Raw genomic sequence first — 23,837 nt, 5'->3', positions numbered from 1 at the left:
TATTTGGCCCTTCTCCTGCATTTATGACTTATCAATGTTATCTTAGGCGCAGAGCACACATTCAGAGTACAGTGGAGTTGTTTTGAATACAACTCAAACTAAACCTAACTAATAATACTTTGGCATAGTGGCGCGGCCTTTTTGTCCTCCTTGTGTTTTACCTATGTCAAAGTAGATAAAGCTGAATTTAAGTTATATTCAAAGAAAACTCTGCACCTTGGCACCACTCTACTCTATAGATATGCGTTGGACCTTAATCAGGTCTATATTGATCATAATTTCGAAGAAAAGTTTAATCTTGTAAAGAATACTTCAGTAGCACCTCGCTGCGCCGTGACTACGCGCCGCTTTAACTCACCTCGCATTCACTCGACGCGCTCGGTCTGTGCTGACCCTTACAATAGGTCCTTCCCGAAAATAATCGAGCCTTAAACAACCATGCACGTGTCAAACACTTAACTATAGTTAAAGAGTTATAATTGATTGTCGATTGAGTGTCGCTATCTTATCTCAATAGAGGCAATAACTCGGCCTCGTGGTAATCTAAATATATGAAAGGAAAAGGTGACTGACTGACTGATCTATCAACGCACAGCCCAAACTACTGGACGAATCGAGCTGAAATATGTCATGCAGATATAACTATTATGACATAGATATCCATTAAGAAAGGATTTTTGAAAATTCAACCCCTAAGTAGGTAAAATAGGGGTTTGCAATTCGTGTAGTCCACGCGGACGAAGTGGCGGGCCTAAGCTAGTAACATAGCAAGTAAAATAAATATATAGGCATAGACAAGCGCGCTCCTTCTTAGGCTGCATCATCACTTGCTACCAAGCCAGCCAAGCGCTTGTCTATAAATTAAAAAACAAATCAGGCAAGTGCGAGTCCAACACGCACATGAAGGGTTCCGTACCATCGTGCAAGAAATAACACTTTGATTTTTCATCAATTTTCATGGCGACCATTTTGACGCTTTTTTTATATTTTTATTATTTGTTATTATAAAGCGGCAATAGAAATACACATTCTGTGAAAATTTCAACTTTCTACCTATTATGGTTCACGAGATACAGCCCACTGACAGACAGATGGACGGACGGACGAAAGGACGGACAGCGGAGGCATAGTAATATGGTCTTCTTGGCATCCTTCGGGTGCGGAACCCTAAAAACGTGATAACTATTGTATTGAAATATGTAATGACTCTTGAAATGAATGTCTTGTCCCCAGATGAGATTGGCAGCCCGGACAGCGGATACACCATGGCGTCGATAAACTCCAACGGTGACCTCAAGAGCCCTGGAGACCCGCCGGACAAGAAGATCACCGACGCGGATGCGGAGAAACAGCCTTTGTCCGGGGTAAGTCCCACTTGTCACGGTCGGATAGGTTAGATTGATATACTATGGCGTTGGTAACCTCCAACGGTGACCTCAAGAGTCCTGGAGACCCACCTGACAAGAAGATCACTGACGCGGACGCGGAGAAACAGCCTTTGTCCGGGGTAAGTCCCACTTGTCACGGTCGGATAGGTTAGATTGATATATGGCGTTGGTAACCTCCAACGGTGACCTCAAGAGCCCTGGAGACCCGTCGGACAAGAAGACCACCGACGCGGACGCGGAGGAACAGCCTTTGTCCGGGGTAAGTCGCACTTGTCACGGTCGGTTAGGTTAGAATAATACACTATGGCGTTAGCAACCTCCAACGGTGACCTCAAGAGCCCTGAAGACCCGTCGGACAAGAAGACCACCGACGCGGATGCGGAGAAACAGCCTTTGTCCGGGGTAAGTCCCACTTGTCACGGTCGGATAGGTTAGATTGATATATGGCGTTGGTAACCTCCAACGGTGACCTCAAGAGCCCTGGAGACCCGTCGGACAAGAAGACCACCGACGCGGACGCGGAGGAACAGCCTTTGTCAGGGGTAAGTCCCACTTGTCACGGTCGGTTAGGTTAGACTGATTCACTATGGCGTTGATAAACTCCAACGGTGACCTCAAGAGCCCTGGAGACCCGCCGGACAAGAAGATCACCGACGCGGACGCGAAGAAACAGCCTTTGTCCGGGGTAAGTCCCACTTGTCACGGTGTTTTAGGTTAGTACCGATGAGTAACCAGTGTTACTTAATTTTAGTATTGCAATCTTCACAATTTGTTTCTTCACAATCTAGTACTAATAGATCTTTCAATAAATTATTTATCTGTGACGCTTGACGAAATCGGGTGATAAAATGGCACCTCATAATTTCACCTTATCTACATATAATTAGACTATTAATAAAATTATAACACGAGTAAGGCATTTTCGAACTACATCGTCCGAATCCAAGAATTCTCTATCTGAAATAGTTGTTGTACTATTTTTATTAACCCCCGACCCAAAAAGAGGGGTGTTATAAGTTTGACGTGTGTATCTGTGTATCTGTCTATGGCACCGTAGCTTTTAGACTAATGAACCGATTTTAATTTAGTTTTTTTGTTTGAAAGGTGGCTTGATCGAGAAAGTTCTTAGCTATAATCCAAGAAAATCGGTTCAGCCGTTTGAAAGTTATCAGCTCTTCTCTAGTTACTGTAACCTTCACTTGTTGGGGGTGTTATAAATTTTTGATTTTCACTTGTGAGAGTTTCGTTTTCTGAAGCCGAGAATATCCCCAATTTGAAGCAGTATTCACGGACCTAATTAATTACAATATTGTATGAACGCCTACCTACGCACTGCGTCCGATCCGAATTCGAACCGCAGTAACAAGCAAGATCCATCAAAAAGGACTCAGTGTGAAATCGAAATCAGGATTGTATCTGATTTTTATATATCTGAATTTTCTCGGATTCGGATAGGATGCAGTGCGTAATGAACCTAAAGAACCTATACATATTGTGGCTAATTCAGTCAATGAACAATGCGCCGAATTGGTGATGTTCTCGGATTTGGAAAACGTTTGGATCTAGTGTGAATACAAGTAGACGGCTAGGTTCGAGAATTCTCGGATTCGGATCTGCAGTGTGTGAGGACATTTTGCAACATTTATTACGAACATTGCATTTTATACGAAGAGTTCTAGTTCAAGGTAATATTATCCTATATCATAAATTAGAAATTTTATAGTCTAGACCAGAGAAATATTGCTTAGTTCAAGGCTAAAATCTATAGTCGATTTTATAGCTTTTAGGGTTCCGTACCTCAAAAGAAAAAACGAAACCCTTATAGGATCACTTTGTTATCTGTCTGTCGAGTCTGTGAAGAAAATCTATAGAGTACTTCCCGTTGAACTAGAATCATGATTTTCGGCACAAATAAAAGAAAAATCTGAAAACCACAAAGTGGTTACATTACAAAAAAAAATTACAAGTGTAAATTAAAAATTTATAACACCCCCGACGATCCAAAGTATTTGAGTTTTCCAAAACATCATTTTCAAATAAATAATTATGTATTTAGGCAACGTCCATCTTGACAGCTTGACATTTGTCTATTGACATAATATTATGAACCTAAAGGTTATCTAACCTTCTTTTCTACAAGAAAACTAGAAAATAGCTGATAACTTTTAAACGGCTGAACCAATTTTTTTGGATTATAGCTAAGAACACTCTCGATCAAGCCACCTTTCAAACAAAAAAAAGTAAATTAAAATCGGTTCATTCGTTTAGGCGCTACGATGCCACAGACATATACACAGATACACAGATACACAGACACACAGATACACAGATACACACGTCAAACTTATAACACCCCTCTTTTTGGGTCGGGGGTTAAAAATGTGTTGATGAACAAAATAATAATTAGTATTTTCAATTTCCAAAGTAAGATAACTATACCAACTGGGGTGTCATATGAAAGGGCTACCTGTACAGTGAACATTTTAAAACAGATTTTTATGCAGATGCATAGTAGATTTTGATTTATCGTGCAAAATGTCGGAAAAAATACCCGAGTACAGAACCCTTGTGCGCGACCATTTCTGACTCACACTTGGCCGGTTTTTATTTAGTGGCATATAAAACATGCAAAACTGGATTACTTTCAATGTTAATCGGGCTATTTTATACAAAAAAAAATGCAAATTATGTTCGTAAACATTTGCAACTTCCTTCTAATAGATCAATCCAAAGTCATTATAATTGACTTTATGATTGTTGAGGAAAGTACCCCTAGTCTTCATGGTTTCCGGCAAAAACTATGTGATTTTGAGTCCTTATCCTGTGTAATTTATATCAAAGTTTTTGAGATGAGCCAACGTCTTGTTCTATTTATTTATACTTACTTAATTTTTATTATAGTGCTTTTCCTACACTTCAAGGTCTAAATAATTTTAAATACGTTTGAAAATTACCAAGTGAATAGGTTCATATCTAAAATTTTAGCATTTGGCGGTACTAAACTGTGGCCTAGCAGCTTGGATGAATTATTATTTATTCATCCAAGCCTAGCAGTCAAAGGCGCGATACCCAGGAAGACACAGGTTCAAATCCTCGGTTCCGCAATTTTTGATATGTATTAAAAATTATTAAGAAACTTGTGTTAGGCACAAAAACTACTGACGACTCCAAGATCAATTTGGAATCATCAAGTTAACAAACAGACATACACTTTGTATTCATTTATTGTGTGTGTGTGTGTGTGTGTGTGTGTATGTATGTTTGTTACTCCTTCACGCAAAAACTACTGGACGGATTTGGCTGAAATTCGGAATGGAGATAGATAGTATCCTGGATTACCATACAAACTCAGACAATAACAGTAACCAAAGAGTTCCCACAGGATTTCGAAAAACCTAAATCCACGCGGACGAAGTCGCGGGCGTCAGCTAATATTACATAGTAAGTACCTACATCGTTTAAAATTGGTATCTCAGGTTGCCGTCATAGTATCACACTTCTATCACAATCACTATCACCGGTTATCACATTATACGTTTGTTAAATTTGTTTTTCGTGAGTAAAGGATTAATTAATCAGATGAAGGTGATTAATTAAATATTATTGATGGACATGAATAATACACGATTGTTGATTAGATTTAAGCGGTGGCCATATTTAGCTTTGAATTTGCGTTAATATTACCAGTCAGTGGTGATACAAGCCTCAGAGCCTCGATAGTTCAACGGTTAAGAGAGCGGACTGAAATCCGAAGCTCGCCGGTTCAAACCCCACCCATTGCACTGTTGTCGTACCTACTCCTAGCACAAGCTTTACGCTTAATTGTAGGGGAAAGGGGAATATTAGTCAGCATGATAAACCTAGTAAATATTATTTAAAAAAAAAATTGGTTAAGACGTCGGCCTTCTACTTAAGTTACGATTTACTAGTATTAACTATAATATTCGTGTAAATCAAATATTGAGCGGATTTTTAATATTTATCCAATCAATGCAAATCACTTTTTTGCTCGGTCTCTTCCTAAAGTGGATAAGTACCTCTGTTTTAAATAAAAATCCAAGATTGAGGGCCCATTTTACAACCGAATCCCAATACAAAAACATTCATATCGTCTTTATTCGTTAGACAAAGTTTGTCTGCTGATTGTATGGAGTAGTTCGATGTCACAAGAATTAATACTTCCTGCATCCATGGGTGCTTGTGAAACAGGTGCCCTGAGAAAACTTTACTTAAATCCCTACAACCTTTTTTGTAGTAATTGTAGCAATGCAAACTTTTTGATTTGAACCAAACGAAAAATATTTGCTACACTGTCAATATCATATTTGCCATTTGACATTTAAAATGGTACGAGAAAAACGAGAGAATATCCTTGTTCCAAGCCTTGTTCTTAGAAAATTAATAAAGAAGGATAAAAATAAATATTATATTGATAGAAAATAATAAATCACTGGAAGGAAAATAAAAGGGAAACTAGAACTGCATGCAAATGAATTATTAATGAATTTAAATAAACATGAAACGACAATTATTATATTGCGACAACAATAAAAATCTTTTGCATATTTCAATAATGAGTGAAGATATCGATTAATAGGAAAAAGCAATAGAAAATATTATTTTCCTCCAAATGTAACAGCGATTAAATAGCAGTAAGAAAACTGAAATATTAATCAAGTAAAGATCTCATGAGTTTAAGAATAAAATCTTGTATGTGTACGAAATACTTTTACAGTGATATTCCTAGAATTCGTATTATAAAGGTATATAAGAGTAAAGACCATAAATCTAGGTAGGTGCCTACTATAATAAATGTAGAAAATAGATGTAGAAAATAACTAGCAATAATATAATTAAAAGTAGGTATGCATGATTCGATGTGTTTCTAGTTCCAACTTTATAATTAGTTTTATCTTTTTGAACACATTAAACAAACAAATACTAGACAAACAAGTACTAGGTAAATACTTAGTATATAAGTAATTGAATTCTGTTCTGCCTTATTGATTTTTTCCAATATTTTTTTAGCCAATCTAACTCGCGACGATGAAAAGATTCTAACGATATCCGTACATCCAAATCAGTTCAGGCATTTAGAAGTTATGATGGAACAAAGAAACTTACTTAACCCTGAAAACATTACACTCCTTTTTTGAACAGTAGTGTACCTACCTAATAAAAAATATTGAATTGAATTGAAAATTGAACAAGTATTTTAGAATTGAATTAAATAATTAAAACTTAGTAAGTAAATCAATCATTAATTATTATTAGTAAGCCTAAGTAGGTAAGTGATATTTTAAAAGTATCAGGCAATAAATAAAAAAGTATGTATTTGGTTGAAGCACCTAAAGATTTTAAGGCACACTTCAAAATTTAATGGCTTATGCTTATGTAGTACTTGCTGCAACCATACACAATGTTATCGCTGAAACAAAAAAAAACAGGCGAAATTTTCCCATTGTTACAGGTTTACAGAAATAAAGGAAAAAATCGCAAAAGAGGCGAAGAACAATAACAAACTATTTATAAAGTTGTGGATTAAATATTATATTACCATGAATAAAAAATAACATTTTCTTACTGCTTATCTGTTTGATTTTCTAGATGAAAATCTTTTTTTCTTTTGAATTCTTCTAAAAAAATCTGATGTTTTAGTTAAACATGAAAAATATTTTTTATAAAATAATCTATTACTCTTTTATACAAACATCGAACAGCTTTCGACAGGTTAATTTACATTTTAAGTTTTAAGTACAAATTAGGTACAGATTTTACATTTTAAGTACAGATTAGGTACACTTAATTTTAAAAAGAAAGTGTTAGGTGAAAGTGCGGTATTTTTTAAACTATGAGACAAACATCAATTTTTAATAACCTTAGGGCCGGTGCACATATTATGGCGGAGCGCAGCGCAGAGGATTTTTCAGTCAAAATATTATCGACATTGTCCTCATTGAAATAATGTCTTAAATCAATTGTGCATCCGTGCGGATACTCGCGCATCCGCGCGCAGTCCCGCGCGTTCTCGCGCATTCTCTGGTACAAATTCGCGTAATGTGTCACGCGATTAGTAAACTTCGCGGGCATGCTCTGCGCGCTCCGCCACATGTGCGCCGGCCCTTAGATAAAGATTCAAGAGGTACCTAAATTCATTGAAATAATGGCATCCTTAGAAATGGTTTCCATTGTTTGATTGGCTTTGATTGACAATTTTAAATAGAATGCCTTGATTATTAAACTAGGAATGACTTATTTATGCGCAAGAGTGTCTGTATTTCTGCTAGATTTTCACAGTCCATCTGTTTAACCGTTTTGCGAGAGCTAGTCCGGCTCGCTCTTGACCGGATTTTCTGGAAACGTGGAAAACACTAATATAATAATACTAATATACTAATACTAATATACATGCAGCGGCCTGCAGGCCATAGAGGCATAAAAGCGTTGCTTACCCTGATTGAAATAGTTCAATGCTCATTCAATTTCAAAAAAAAAAAAAAAAAATGCCTACCCTAGCTATAGACCCTGTGCACGCCACTGTACATGGATATTACATTGTTTCATGTTTGGTGTTGCAGAAGAAGGAAGAAAGATGGTGGAACACGCTGATGCAGGTGGCCGTCCCGTTCTTCATCGCCGGCTGCGGAACCATCGGCGCCGGTCTCGTCCTCGGCAGTATCAGGGTTGGTATTCCTTTTCTTTCTTTGCTTTCTTATCCTGTTTTTTAGGGTTCCGTACCTCAAAAGGAAAAACGGAACCCTTGTAGGATCACTTTGTTGTCTCTGTCTGTTTGTCTGTCTGTCGGTCTGTCTGCCCGTCTGTCCGTCTTTCTTTCTTTCTTTAAACTAGCAGCCAAAATGCAAATGAAATTTTTTTTGCTGTCATTCACTATCACTTCATTATCAATTTCTATCATTTGTGTCGTCAAGACAAAGCGTCGTTATCAATGACAATAAAGAATTACTTTAATAACTTACAATAATAATATTATTGATTTGTTTTGTCTATCTGAGATTGTAATCTCTGATTGTAATAGACAACCTATAATCTATGAAAATCTGTATATTATACCTATCTTTAAATATTTATCTATCTGGTATGGCTTCTGTTTGTCGCGTGATGACATAGGTGACTTTTTATCCCGGAAAATCAAACAGTTCCCACGGGATCTTTAAAAACCTAAATCCACGCGGACGAAGTCGCGGGCATACTCTAGTACTTTAATAAATGAATAAATAAAATAAAAAAGTTAAGTACCTATTTAAAGTACTTTAAGGCATACCTTAGCGAATCAGTTTGATTGACTCATAAGATATTTTAAATACCTACACTTTTGATACAATCTACAAAGTTGTAATCTTCACAATAATAACAAAGTCCAGCTTTTATCAATAAAATCTCTTGACTTCGGCAAAATGAAATACCTCCCTACCTAAGTGTGATAAAAATCTAAAATCAAATAATATTTTTATCTGTCTTAGATGTGAACTGAGATTATAATTGAATTGATAAAATTGCACGTTTCTTCTGCAAAAATTATATTTGAAAATTAGGTAGGTACCTATATGAAGCCATTCGCGCGTATTTTTTTCGTGATGACTATCAACTTATCACTTACTGTTCAGATATTTATTTGGGTCTGGTGGGAGGCTTCGGCCATGACTAGTTACCAGAAAAGCCGTGCCACCAAGCGATTCTCGATTTGCTTGGTTTTTACGTGCGAAATTATACTAAGTATTTACCTACAATTGGTTTTGGAATATCAGCCGCAGTGCGTAAAGAGCCTAACACATTAATGTGACGGTCTGTCTTGTTTCAGAATTGGGAAGTGTTCCTGAAAGTGAATGCCATATTCGTCCTGGTGCCATCTCTATCTGGGTTAAAAGGTAAGAACCATTTTAACCCCCGACCCAAAAAGAGAGGTGTTATAAGTTTAACGTGTATATCTGTGTATCTCACTGTAATTTTAATTTTTTGTTTGAAAGGTGGCTTGATCGAGACTGTTCTTAGCTATAATCCAAGAAAATCGGCTCAACCGTTTGAAACTTATCAGCTCTTTTCTAGTTACTGTAACCTTGTCGGGGGTGTTATAAATTTTTAATTTACACTTGTTGTTTATCTTTTCTCAACAGTTAGATACAGATTAATTAGTAAAGTACCCACTCTATCACAGGTTTTGACTTATGATAAAAACAATGTATCTAACTAGTCTGTACATGTACTACCTACTGTTGCAGTAGCAATTCGCTATACTGTCAATTAAGACTGGAGACATTTAATACATGACTTAAAAGACATCGTAAAATTATCCACAATTGCACGGTCGCTGGTAAAAAGCAGTTGTAATGTCTATTAAGTAGGTAAGTACAATAAAATTGTATAGAATGATTGTTGCATTGTCTAGAAGCTTGTAATTATTGTAGTTTTACTTCTTAGTATAGGTACGTAATCGATGTGATAGTTGATTTATTAGTTGTGATAGTTAATCCATACTTCCATACATCTATACTAATACTATGAATGCGAAAGTGTGTCTGTCTGTCTGTCTGCTAGCTTTTCACGGTCCGATTTTAATGAAATTTGGTACAACAGAGTTAGCTTACATACAATCTAGTTCGATAAAATATATCTACTGGACGAACTGATTCTGATGGCAACTAAACTTTTAAGAATTCCCATCTTTTTCTTACCAATGTAATAAGAAAAGGACAGACAAGATTTAAAACTGTCAAACCTCGTGACTTTAGGTGCCAGTAGAGTACTTAGGTTGTACTACTTAAAGTTGTTAATTACAAATTAATTTTGTAATTAATGTCCTTTTTTAGCAATATTAAAAAGAAAAAGGTACAAATACCTACTCTACATCATTTTATTGCAAATTAAGCAATTGACAATCAGAAAAAGTACAAAAGTACCCACAAGAATAAATGATTTGACTTTTGACTTTGACTTTTGACTTTTCTAGATTTAGTTCAAAGAAAGATATCAGAATCGACACCAATATTATTTAGTAAGTAGTTTTAGTTCTTGTTATTGTAAGTAGGTAAGTATAATAAATTGGGTGTCTCTATTGCTTAAATTAAACCACTCCTTTGGGGGAAGAACACTCATGTGGAAGAAACTCCATATTATCAGTTAATCGACAATCGTAGATAAAATAAATGTTTTCCACAATATCTGATGTATACCTATCTACAATGTTGCTAAGTATTCGACACACTTTTTCAAGTGCTTGATGCTTTCTTAGAAGCCAAACAATACTTAGGTATTTTATTATATTAAAAAAAAAAAACAATGTTTGTCCCACTGTTCGTTGCATAATTGTTCGCGCGGATAAGTTAAAACTTTGTACAGTTTTTGTTGGGACTTGTGGGAAGTTTTTTGACAGGTTGCGTGCGAATCGCATTGCTAATTGCTATGCATGCCAGATATTATAGGTATATCATCATCAATCATCATCAACAACATCATTAATCCATCGCGCGAAAGAGAAGGGCTTGGCCAAAGTCCACCACGCTAGGCAAGTGGGAATTGGTAGGCTTCACACACTTTGTTTTCACTCACGATGTTTTCCTTCGTTAAACCGGATATTAGCTAGTTCCTAATCACTAGTACTTACCCATAGGCCATATTGTACTTTAATACGAAAGTGTGTTTGAAATGTTGTTTTGTCCTTGAATCACAGCGCAGCGAACAACGGATCGACGCGGATGTGATCTTTTGCATGGGTATAGTTGAAGACCCGGAGAGAGTGACATAGGCGACTTTTTATCCCGGAAAATCAAAGAGTTTCCACTGGATTTACAAAATCTAAATCCTCACGAACGAAGTTGCGGGCATCAGCTAGTCACACTTCACACTAATATTATAAAGGCGAAAGTTTGTATGTGTGTGTGTGTGTGTGTGTGTGTGTGTGTGTGTGTGTGTGTGTGTGTGTGTGTGTGTGTGTGCGTGTGCGTGTGCGTGTGCGTGTGTGTGTGTATGTTTGTTACTCCTTCACGCAAAAACTACTGGACGGATTGGGCTGAAATTTAGAATGAAGATAGATTATACTCTGGATTAGCACATAAGCTACTTTTTATCCCGGAAAATCAAAGAGTTTCCACGGGATTTACAAAATCTAAATCCTCTCGAACGAAGTCGCGGGCAGGGCATCAGCTAGTAATTTATAAATCTATTCGATCTGTCTGATAAACGAGTTGAATCAAATTGAAGAAATTTTTTGATAAGTGTTTTTGTATGTGCATTTTATTTCGCTATCTCTTTATTCCGTGGCATTGGCCCATAAATTCTAGTGCTTGCAACTGTTCTTTCCTTTGTTACATTTTTAGAGTTCCGTCCATTGTAAAACAAGTAGCCATTATAGTTTCGTCCAGTCCGTCTGTCTGTTTGTGCGTCTGTCCTTACTATCTGTCTGTCTGATTTTACCTACTTCCTCTATCAAGACAAATTTAATGATGTTTCATTTTTCAAAATCGGTGGAGTAGTTACGAGCAGACATACATACATATCTACACAACCCTCCTTTTGGGCTTTACCGCAGTCAGATAAAAAGGATTTTGGTTTACCATCTCGAGTAATATCTAGTGAAATAGGTATTTAAGTATTATTTATTCCTGGGTTATTAGGTAGGATTATTAGGTTTCCTAGACAGTTTTTTAGCAACTATCATGGCTACGGACTACGGAGCCCTAGTGTTCTGGCACGCACTTGCCCAGATTTATTTATTGCGTTCTGTTTACTGTTATTCTTGAGTTTATATCTCTTGTTATCTGTGCATGATAGCAATGTATGTTTCGTAATCTATGACTATTTATTTATATTTACCCACTTCAATGGGGTATTTTAAGTTTTTAACCAAAACAAAGCTCTTTATCGTGGATTGTGACACACCTTTTTACAAGTGGATCGTTTTAACTCGTGGAAGTAATCTATATCTTTCACAAAGAAAATATACAAACAATGAAACATTAATTCGCTAAGCAAAGTGTCCATTAGTAATAGATAGACTTTTTCTTTCTTTTTCTCTTTATTGTTATTCTTTTTTCTACTTTCTGGTCCAAATAAAAAAAGAACTTGCAGCAGTCATTCTGCAAGAAATCAATGTGGAAGTTACATTCCAATGCAGGATTTGGAGCACCGTGGAACCCCTTTGTCTATCGTTTTTTCGAACTATGTGGCCCACTGCCACTTCAGCTTCGTTTAGCTATGTCGGCTACTCTGGTTCTCCTACGGATCTCCTCATTTGATCACGTAGAGAAACTCCAAGCATATCTCTCTCCATCGCTCACTGAGTGACTCTTGAGTTTTCTTATGAGGTCCATAATTCTCGGATCGATATGTCATTACTGGCAATAAGCTTTGGTCTTCAGGCACTGACGAATTTTGGGGAAGAAGACATCTTGAAGTTTCGCCGCCGGCCAGCCGAGTTGGATTCGGCGGCTAATTCTTTTTCGAAATTGGACCTTCCTAGCTGGATTTATATTATTATATCTCATGGTATTATTTTTGGTTGCAGGTAATTTGGACATGTGCCTTGCATCCCGGCTGTCGACGCAAGCGAACCTGGGGAACATGACGTCGTCGCGAGAAGTCATATCCATGGTGGTCGGAAACATATCATTAGTTCAGGTAAATCTTAACTGATTGTATTTCCTATTTAAATATATCTTCTTCTTCCAGACTACCATGCTACATGGGGTCGGCACAACATGTCTTCCTCTTCCACTCTCTTCTGTCATCCATCAACGAAACATCTATCCCTTTTCACCTTTTCTTTGGTCGTCCTCTTCTCTTTTTTTTTAATATATAAAAATATCCAAATATATACAAAAGAAAAATTCTGCTTATCAACTCCTAGCCCAAATCCTTAGACCCAGAAAATTGACAATTCACACATACTTACCGTTATAATGAAGACGAGGAATAAGTCCAGACTATTGAAATTCCCCCGTGAGGATTCTTTGAAACTATATTTTCCTATACCTACCTACTAATATGTCTAACTTAATGTCATACCATAAAACAACAATAATAACTAAGTCATGTCATATGGAGCCCTGACCACTGGTGGCTTGGGTCCAACCCACCCCCCTGCTAATGGGACCCATTTTACCATATTTTTAACTAGAGGATGCCCGCGACTTCGTCCGCGTGGATGTAGGTTTTTGAAGATCCGTTGCTTCTTTTGTTTCTGTTTTGTTCCGATTTTTTGTTGTTTCTGTTATTTTGTTATTTTATTTTTGCTATTTAATTTTTGTAAACATTTTTTAAAAATAAGGTAATATAAGAATAATAAATAAATGAGAGAAAATTAGAAAATAAGTCATATAATCAATCTGTAGTATAATGAAACCCGTATATTTTGTAGGTACAAGCAATAGTGGCTGCGACAGTGGTGGCGATATTCGCGGTGACAGTGAACACCATCGCCGACAGAGCTTTCAACGGGAGCTACGTGCTGCTGCTCATCGCCTCAGCTGTGTTCACCGCGACGACCACTTGCTTTGTGTTAGGTAACTTTCAGTAGTCAGTATAACTTGTCTATTTTGAAGTGACGCGCCCCACCAACGCAATTTACACATCACTACTGCACAAAATTATGTAGTGGGGTGCTTCATTTCAAAATAGACAAGCCTACCTTTACTATTCTCTTGTTTAGCCCTAATACGCACGAGCGTTAAAAAAGCGTTGCGTTACAACCCGGCGTTGCGCTGAAAATACAAAGTGAGCGTTAAAAAAGCGTTGACGTATGAACAGATACTTGGGAATGCATTTGTTCTATTTGAACGCTTTTTTAACGGACGTTAAAAAAAGCTCTCGTGCGAATGAGGCCTTAAGGCTACACTTTCAAGGGAAGCTTCGTGCTTCCCTTGAAAGTTAATATTTCTGACTCGACTCACATCCCTCAGCATACCTATATGGAAGGACCGACATATTAAGTATACTTAATTGTCGTAAATTGAGAAAATGGTTTAAAAACATCACATTACACTAATAGCATATTATGTGAAAGTTTGTGTGTATTGTATGTGTGTATGTCTGTTACTCTTTCACGCAAAAACTACTAAACGGATTGGCTGAAATTCGGAGTGAAGATAGATTTGAAATCCAGGGTTTATTAATTAAACCCAGGATTATCACATAAGCTACTTTTTATTCCGGAAAATCAAAGAACTTCTACGGGGTTTTGAAAACCTATAATAAATCCTCGCGGACGATTTCGCGGGCGTTAGCTAGTTTTCAATAATTTCTGTCTTCTGCCTTTATTCTTATAAGTTTTGAAACTCTTTGTAGATTTCGTGATGGTTATGGTGATATTCGGGTCACAGAAGTTCAAAGTAAACCCGGACAACGTGGCTACGCCTCTCGCTGCCTCCATTGGCGACATCGTCAGCAACTCGGTTCTCGCAGTCACCGCACAGTACATGTTTGAGCAGATCCGTAAGTAAACGTTTTCTCGATAAATCAGTATGACATAAGTATACTAAACTGGGTAGTTTTAAAAACCAGAACGAAATAAAAGGAAGGAAAAGCAAGGGTGGAGGAAACGGTTGTTTACAGGGCTGTTCCATTGGAATTTTAAACAAATTCTGTAAGTCCTCGTATCTCCCACGGGTATAACTCAACAAGCTCAATATTTTTTTTTGATACCGGTTCTAACCTTAGCTTGCCGGGATGTTACGGAGTACGGACATTATCCAATACCTTGTAGAGCCGTACGACATAGTTCAATGGGACGGCAATCCGACACGGCCGGCGAAAGTTCAGGCTTGGTGTGCTCCAAGTTGATATTGTTTATATGAACTCGACAGAAATATCGCTGTGGCAGCCGATCGCCCTGCTGTGCGTGTACTACAGCCTGCTGCCGATCTGGGTGTTCATCGTGTGGAGGAACAAGTACACCAAGACGGTGCTCACGACCGGCTGGACGCCAGTGATTTCTGCACTCTTCATCAGCGGGTAAGCATTCTTTGCCTTAGCTTGACTCGTTCTGGATACTGGAGGCAAAATAGCCATTCATACTACAACCTACCTAGACAATTTCCGGTCACCATGTCGGAGGGGAAAAGGGAGGAACACGTAAAACACATACTGGAGTCGTCTTGAGTTAGTGTTCTTGGAATTGGGGTGACAGTTAATACATCCAAACTGCAATTCTGCAGTCAGAATTCACACCGTCTAATTAAGTTTATCTGATTTCCAGTGTCGGGGGCATAGTCCTAGATCAAGCGGTAGACCAGTTCCCAGGCTATGAAGTATTCCAGCCCATAGTGAACGGCATCGGTGGCAACCTGGTCTGCGTGCAATCCTCGCGGCTGGCAACACATCTGCATCAAACGGCGATTCCCGGGGAACTGCCTGAGAACACAAGGCTCATCGAGTGGCCGTGGAAGACGCTATTCTATGGAAGTAAGTGACACATCTGTATATTAGCGAAGTTCCTGGACTACAAAGTATTCCAGTCCATAGTAAACAGCATCGGGGGTAACCTGGTCTGCGTACAGTCCTCACGGCTGGCAACACACTTATATCAGACGGCAATTCCTGGGGAACTACCCGAGAACACCATTCTAATTGAATGGTCGTAGACGCTGTTCTATGGAAGTAAGTTACTTCTGTATAGGTACTAGCGCTATACCAAGTTCTTGCCTAAAAAATATTCCTGCCAATAATGTATGGGACCTCGCTGGTCCGATCGTTGTATCTTGGAGATACCTACATAATGATGGGCAGAGACTTCGTTAGCGTGATTCAGGATGTATGGAGAGAATGAAGACCTATGGCGACATCTTGTTTGTCCATTGTAATTGTAAGGTATTTTGTCGCAGTGTGTTATGGAGCTGTAGAACTCGTATGAATTCGAGTAGCGCCATCTAGTGTTTGCATGTGAAGATCGCCACAAAGTATTCCAGTCTATGTATATTGTTTTTCATTTTTCTTTTTATGTTTTGTATGGTTTTTATCGACCTATCTAGTAAAATAAATATTGAGTAGGTATAGCATCTTCTAACAAAGCCCCGTCTCCTTCCAGCAACGGCAGCGAAGGTGGCGCGAATGCTGCTGATCCTGGCGCTGTGCGGGCAGATCGTGTTCATGTTTGTGGCTGACTTCATCTTCCAGGGTTTGGTTACTATCCAAGTCGCGTTTGGCATCACTTACGTCGCGTGCTCTCTTGTGCAGGTGAGATTTTGTTACTTTTTCATAGTGAATTTTAAATACGTACATTAAATTATTAAAAAATTATAATGGCGGATTTTATAAGCTTTAATATGCGGGCTGAAAAAGATGCAGGGCAAACCGCAGTTTTTTTTTAACTTTTTTAAATTACTTGTTTTGAAACACATCTCTTCCTTTCAGGTTATGGTGCTATTATACCTGGCGTACATCCTGATCCATTTCATGTGGAAGAAGAAGAAGGACCCGGACAACGCGGCCATCCCCTACCTGACGTCACTCGGCGATCTCCTCGGCTCAGTATTCCTCGGTCTAGCGTTCCTAATCCTGTCCCTCTTCGGTATGGAGTACGGCAACAACGTGCCAAAATAGGGTGCTTAGAATGTGGCTGAAAACCCAAAGGAAGCTTGTGGAATTTTTTGACGCACTATAAAAATGCTACATTCAATTCGGCCGGCGTAGGAGTCGGCGAAATACTTGGTGTACAAAAGTCTGTTTAACTCGTAAATAACTGTCAAAATTAACGCGAATTATCGGAATATGCTTGAGTAGTGTGAATTCCGTCTGGAGTTCTCACTCTTTTCTTTCTTCTTCTTAGGCAGGCTCCCGCACTTAAAGGTTTCCGTCTGTTGTGCGTGTATAGCCTCTCCCCGCCGAAGTCTTCACTCCAGCCATCCAAGCTCGCTTCAGAAGCCGAGTAGACCGCCCAGATCGCCGACTTCTGGCTGGGGATCTTAAGTATTGTTCGCGTTGTTCCGCCACACCCGTGCACTGTAGCAGCATGTCTGTCGGTGTTTCATCTACCCCCATGCAGGCCCTGCACAGAGGACTGTCGGTGACACCTGTAAATGTAAAAGGTGTTTGTTTAGTATCCTTACTTATGAGCAGATTTGCGTGAAGTAAACTGCGTATGCCAAGGACAGCAACACGAAGTGTGAAGGGAGTAGTTGAGGTTAAAGGGGAGGTGGCACTACATCAGCTCCGCCTGCTGTTCATCATCGCTGGCGTCGTTGACATAATTCTGTTTGCCTTGTGCCCCAAAAAAGAACTCTGATCGTGAATCTGCGCATGTGATTTATCGATCTATTTGTATGTACATGATGATGCGCAACGGCGGGAGTGTATTCTGCCGCGCGATTAATCTGTCAGTCAATTTTCGTTTTCCACGCCTTATGGAAGAACAGTAGGTACCTATACGCAGACACACCCTCAGCCATATTCAACCAAAGCGCTTTTTACCCATTACCTATTTATTGGCAAATGTGAAAAAACTGATACTGACTTTTGACCGCCACGTGCAACAAAATCGTCGCACTTCCTCGCCGGCCCTTAAGGTACATCCACATCTGCGCACGCTCACGAACTGTGCACACAACGCGCACCAAATATATGGACCCATTATTGTCTCTCAGGTGCATATCGTAAACGCGTATAATATCTCCTTTGTACTCTTTGAACGCGACTTGTACGCGAACCGCTCGGAAACCACTCGTGGACACGTTCACATTATGTTCTTATCATGCGTGTTGACTTCTTTCCTCACTCTGGGCTGGTTTCCGCACTTAAACGTTTCCGTCTATCATGCGTGTTGTGTGCTCGGTTCGTGTGCGTGGGCAGGTTGGATCTGCCCTTAGATATAACCAATATTTGCGTATGGCTATCGCGCGATGCCAAAATGTATTTTGCTAACCGAATGCCATCCATTTATTTTTGTATTCGCGTTGTTTTGAATGGAATGAAGTCGTAATGCTCGCAAATGGATAGATTTAGCGCGTTTTGCGCAGCGATTTTTTATCGTTTTTAATGGAATAACTTTAAAAACAAGTGTCTTTATTAGGGCTGCCGAGATTTTCTTAGTTTTCCTTTTGTAGGTAAATCTCGTAACTTAAAGTACTTTCTAAAATTTGGTTTTATTTCGATATAATCAAAATTCAAAACCAAAAATTATTAAATTTGGTTTTGAGTTTTTAACAAAATAGCTTTGAAACTAGTCTGAATTTAAAAAATCTACTCGGCTTTTTTCTCAATTTTTTCTAGTAAATGGTATGGTTAGGCAGCCCTAATCCCCGCAATGTTTGACACTTGGTTAAAGATACTTAAATAAACTTAGTGCCAATCTTCTGGCTTACAGCGAGATGTAAAATGACGCTGAATCATTATTGTACGTGTATAACAATTTTTTGTGAGTATTATCATAATGATTAAGTCACACCACTCATTATGATCGGTCTGAATAAAGCTGCATATTGCACGACTGTTCATTGCACTATAAATTAGTTAAAATTTCAGATTGTTCATAAAGTTTGGCGCGATTTTTAGAAGTGACCCGCTTGGCGGTTCCATCTGTGATATATTTTCCAAAAGATATGTGATTAATTGCAATTATATTTTTTTAAACTTAACATCTTTTCGCGAATGACAATAAAGGTGGCCAAATACTTAAATTAAACGGCCGAAATTAAAACAATTAGCGCAATTTTAATTTTTTTTACGAAAAATGACGTAAAAAGTTAAACACTATTCAAAACGTGATATTTTACGTTTGTTTGGTTCGTTAGTTTTATTCCTTTTAACTCTGTATATTTTTTACGAAGCTTGACAAAGATTAGGTACATTTTTTTAAAATATGCTTGCTATAACTCACAATGAATTTTGTAACAGATCTAAGTAAAAAAGTTAAGAGAGTGGTGCTGAAATTACGGTCATTGATCGATCAATTAGTAGCTAGGTACGTGTTTCGACTTAATTAATCTAGCGATTATAATTTATGCAATTTTATATCCACATTAAGGGTTTATAAGCAGCAGAAGTACATACAATTACCACCCACCACTGATGATATTTTAAATGCAACAGTGTGTTTGTTTATTGGTTTGTCCCTCAATCACGTCACAACGGAGCAACGGATCGACGTATTTTTTGACAAGGGCTACTTTTTATCCCAGAAAATCAAAGAGTTCCCTCAGGATTTTTAAAAACCTAAAACCACGCGTGCGAAGTCGCAGGCATAAACTTGTATTAATTTAAATGTGTTTGTCTCTCGAGTACCTACCTACCTTTTCATGGCTTGAAACCATTGAACTAATCTTGAGGTTTGGCACACTGATAGCTTACATTTTAGAAAGGAACATGGAATACTTTTTATTTTGGATTAAAAAGGAAAACTTAAATCAACTGATGAAGTCGCGGGTATCACCTAGTTTTTAATAAAGGCACCGTCATACGGTGTCACACTTACTGTCATTCGCCGATCATCAACGAGCTCTTGCTCGCTTCGCCTTCGTTCGCGCGTTTCTTGTTTCAATTTAATTTAAACTTATCATATTAAAATAATGTTGTAACGCTAGATTAATTACAGTCTATTTAATGATTGCTAGAGATTGGAATTCTAAATATTAATGAGCATAAACTGCATTTGATATTGTGGCGTCTATTTATTTTTTAAGAAATTTGAAAAAGCAGATCTTGTGGTTCGTAAACGGGCTACAAATTGAATCTTGTAAGTGTTGCAGAAAATATAGGAGAAACAAAAAAAGTTGCTGTATTATCCACATCTAAAAATTGCCGTAAAGTAGCCCGTTTATGAGCGTTTTTAATGGAAAGTTTGGAATAGAGTCCAGGGTAGTTTTGGTTTGTACATTCTGGACGGGAATCCATTTTTATATGTATTTGCACAATGTAAGATCATATTAATAATTATATTATTATTCATGTACTTGTTCATGATCTACAAGTAGTTAAGTAGCGGTTGTCCAAACATCAATCTCTTAGCGATCGTTGCTAATTTTGTATCAGTGGATTGTGAGTCAGTCAATTTCTTGGTTTTTTGTCTCATATTATATTGAAGTGAATTTTGGAGATATATCAATGGTCATCAATGTGCCTTTACACGTGACGACTTTCATGTGCCTTTCAGGAAAGTGCTTTACAGTCATGCAAACAAAATTTTGTGAACGAATACAATAGTTAAAAAGCTGCGATTATATGGCATTCTAGTAGCATCTGACACGCCTTTTTCGCCATGCGTTAAAGCTTGCTTGATTAATATGACAAACCTCTGATGCAAAATTAGGCATAAATAAATAATGTTTCTGTACTGTTTATAGTATTTAAAATAATTTCATAGATGGAATGTGTGCTCTGTAATTAGCTATATTAATTACATACCAAATCACTCTTAATAGAAAGAGATGGATGTATAAATCTCTTTAATTAAAACTAAAACATTATCCCATAGGCCGTGATAGTTTAGTTAGCCGTAATTTTAGTTGTTACCTTAGACAAATGAGTACAATAAAGCAATTTATAGTATTAAGATATCTAAAGATAATTTATTAAATAATCATTAAAAAAAAATTAGTTCGCATAGTCGTCTGAATGGTGGTACTTGAATTTTACGTGAATTACTTGGACGTATGTTACAGTATAAAAGTTTTACATTGTAGCTTATTCGGTACAAATATTTACTTAAAAAGGGAATAGGACCTATGATGGCATTTTATAAATTGTAGATATTTGCAAATACCTTTAAATTAAATGGAATCTGTACAAGAAAAAATTTTAACCGCCATTTTTGTATGTTTTAGCTACATACAAGGTAAATTTAAAGCTCAAAAACGTTATCTATCAATCGTGTTAATAGGAAATGTTGGTTCATATTACTTAATGGAGACGAAACCATCTTAAATAGTTTAACGTTTTCGTTACAAATCAAACCGTGTTAAACAGTATAACTTATTTTTACTAACTTTCACATAATGTACAACAACGATACAACAACGCCATTCATACCATCTAATATTATTACCCATCAAAGAGTGACGCATCAGCATAGACTGCTATTTATATTTACATATTTTTTCATAAAAATTATGTTTGGTGTTTGTGTCCTAAAAATTTTTTTTTTGCTAATTGATGACGTTAGACGCTCTTCCCAACTTCCTCACCTTTTACTCATTTAGTGAGTCATGGTAAAGACGCTTCTAAATGCTTTCTTTCATTTTGTCTTTATTATTTTAATGAGTCTATGATCGAATGTAGCTACTATGTTCAATTTTCATACTGTGATTACGTGATCTCTTACGCATTATTAAAAATAAAATATATTTTTTATGCTAACTACCTCCCAAAAATAATATAAATGGTGACTCTATGGAAATGAAATTTGTTGAAACTACAAATGATTTATTTGTCGGTAAAAATGCTGTACATAAGTAGCTTCAATCAATTGAAAAAGACATTGATAAATAGCTGAACTGATTTTGATGCTATTTAGAAAAAACCGAGGTGCAGTGTTACATTTTTTTTAATGAAAATATCTTTGTGGCTACCCCATGCTGCATTACTACCCATAAATAATTACTAAACTATAAAAAAAAAAATGAAATTATGAAATAATTTCTTACTTTTACAATTTTTTTGTCTGCACGTTTTAAAAAAATCTTCAATGAATTAATAACACTTTAATTTTTTTTTATTCTATCAACAATATATGTATTAAATTATTTTTGAAATTTGTAAATACATGCATATTTTTTCGTTCCTTGATACCTTCCTTCCTTTCTTCCTTCCTTTCCTTCCTTGGTACGTTTTGACGTTTCGATTATCGTGGTTAGTGTTCAAAACCAAATATGTCACAAACTTGAAAGTGACCCTTATTGCAAGTTAGTTTAAGGTACCTATTTGAATGAATGATGTGATACAATTGAGATTTTAATACATATGTATATAGTTGATTGTTATGTAGTACGTAGGCCAATTAATCGCCGCTGACATTTTTTCTAAAAAAGACCGTGTAATTTTTTTTATCGAGGATAAATGTTTGCACATTTAATGTATGCAATATGCAAAAGTTGTATATTATTAGTAACCAGCTGCTGTAGGAATCTAAATAAATGTTTATTTTGTACAAGTTATTTAGTTTTGTTGGTCTGTGTATTTCGGAAATAATGTGCGAAGTTTGCTAACCAGCAAAATTTAATTAATGTAATTGTACATGTTACTGAACAAAAATGTTATCTTTAGCACTTATTAATAAGTATGCAACTATGAATAATTAAAATCATGTGCAATAATGCAGTCTACTGCCGTAAATATACGGGAGCATTAACTGTGCAAAAACTTTTGCTCAATTCGACGTATATGCACGGTGCTTTATTTTATGTCGTAAAAGTTGTGTCCACATCAACAACAATTTGTGTCGTGTGTTGAATGCTGTAGCGGCACAAATATTTTTTTGCCTCTAAGAACAATGGGCAAAATGGTCCTTTACGGCCACTTGCAAAACCGATTTCTATCGATATTTAATATATTTATGGACAATAGTTATTACGAACATAATATGTAATTCTCTATCTTTTTTATTGGTCATCATGACATGACATTCATGAGTCTTGACATCACAATATAGTTCATTTGATTGTGAACATATTATGTACCGGTATTGACTATTGTGTGCAAGGCGCAGGGTGTGAAATGCAGGGTGCGGGTGCAGGGTACGTGTCAGTGGCATATTCTGACTTAGTTCTAAGGAAGGACTTAAACATAATTTAGACTGTTTTGAGTAGTTTTAACCATAATATCTTAAAAATAATTATTGCTAAACGACATTTTGAAGTCCGTTGCTTTTTCTAAATAAGATTTAAGGTTGGGTATGACTGATTTCATTTCATATAGAATTTAAAAAATATATTTCTGAAGACCATTATGCCCATTGTCCTTTAAAGTTTGAATCATTCTCTACAGACGTTCACAGTTCGTACGGAGGATAATAAATATCATTACGAATTAGGCTTATTTTTAATGGTGTGGACTCAGCTTTAGAGACATGTTTGGGACATGAGCAATTATTGTTATACCCAGAAAAGACAGTATTTTTAATTATTCCTTATCCATTAATTAACTATTAAAATGTATTGGTATTTTTTAACTAGGCGATTTTTATTTTAATAAAAACAATTGAAAGTTACATGTTTGTTTTTATTTAAATACCCATCTATACGTAAAATGAAAACGTATAACCAGTCCAAACTAAGAAAGGGAAATCGTGTTCGCCATATTGTGATTTGTGCCGTCCTGGATATATTTTGTTTAAATGTTTTCAATGGATTTGAACGGGAGCGGTGTGCAGGCACGACTAGGGGTGGCTTTCAATGATCAAGGGGCTCGACCGTACCAAAGGGCGCGTCCCACCGAGCGTTTGTCTGGCTCGGTAGCGCCAACTGGGCTGACGACGGTTGTTTCTTGAAACTTCTTTATAATATTTTTTATAAT

At 37.0% G+C, this 23,837-nt stretch overlaps 1 protein-coding gene and 1 long non-coding RNA gene across 3 annotated transcripts in view; one reads left to right on the top strand and one right to left on the bottom strand.

Moving 5' to 3' along the window:
* The window catches only part of LOC123877401 (solute carrier family 41 member 1-like), a 55,274-nt gene extending 36,952 nt beyond the window's left edge, over positions 1-18,322 (top strand). For both annotated transcript variants that reach the window (XM_045924162.1, XM_045924163.1), the window contains 10 exons: positions 1,234-1,364; positions 7,967-8,071; positions 9,208-9,274; positions 12,907-13,019; positions 13,759-13,903; positions 14,685-14,831; positions 15,203-15,350; positions 15,595-15,800; positions 16,423-16,571; positions 16,749-18,322. In XM_045924162.1, the coding sequence (XP_045780118.1) occupies positions 1,234-1,364; positions 7,967-8,071; positions 9,208-9,274; positions 12,907-13,019; positions 13,759-13,903; positions 14,685-14,831; positions 15,203-15,350; positions 15,595-15,800; positions 16,423-16,571; positions 16,749-16,937 (1,400 nt within the window). In that variant the 3' untranslated portion in view covers positions 16,938-18,322. The remainder of the gene's footprint in view (positions 1-1,233; positions 1,365-7,966; positions 8,072-9,207; positions 9,275-12,906; positions 13,020-13,758; positions 13,904-14,684; positions 14,832-15,202; positions 15,351-15,594; positions 15,801-16,422; positions 16,572-16,748) is intronic.
* A 435-nt stretch (positions 18,323-18,757) lies between these two features.
* LOC123877412 lies at positions 18,758-22,804 on the bottom strand. Its single transcript, XR_006798578.1, has 3 exons — positions 22,161-22,804; positions 21,971-22,115; positions 18,758-21,926 (listed from the first exon to the last, which is right to left on the bottom strand). It is a non-coding gene; the product is annotated as an uncharacterized LOC123877412 (long non-coding RNA).
* Between the last annotated feature and the right edge of the window lie 1,033 nt (positions 22,805-23,837).

The sequence above is a fragment of the Maniola jurtina genome, chromosome 23, assembly GCF_905333055.1.
Source record: "Maniola jurtina chromosome 23, ilManJurt1.1, whole genome shotgun sequence".
Classification (NCBI taxonomy): Eukaryota; Metazoa; Arthropoda; class Insecta; order Lepidoptera; family Nymphalidae; genus Maniola; species Maniola jurtina.
The sequence above is the reverse complement of the archived record's forward strand: the minus strand, read 5'-3'. Positions and strand labels throughout refer to the sequence as shown.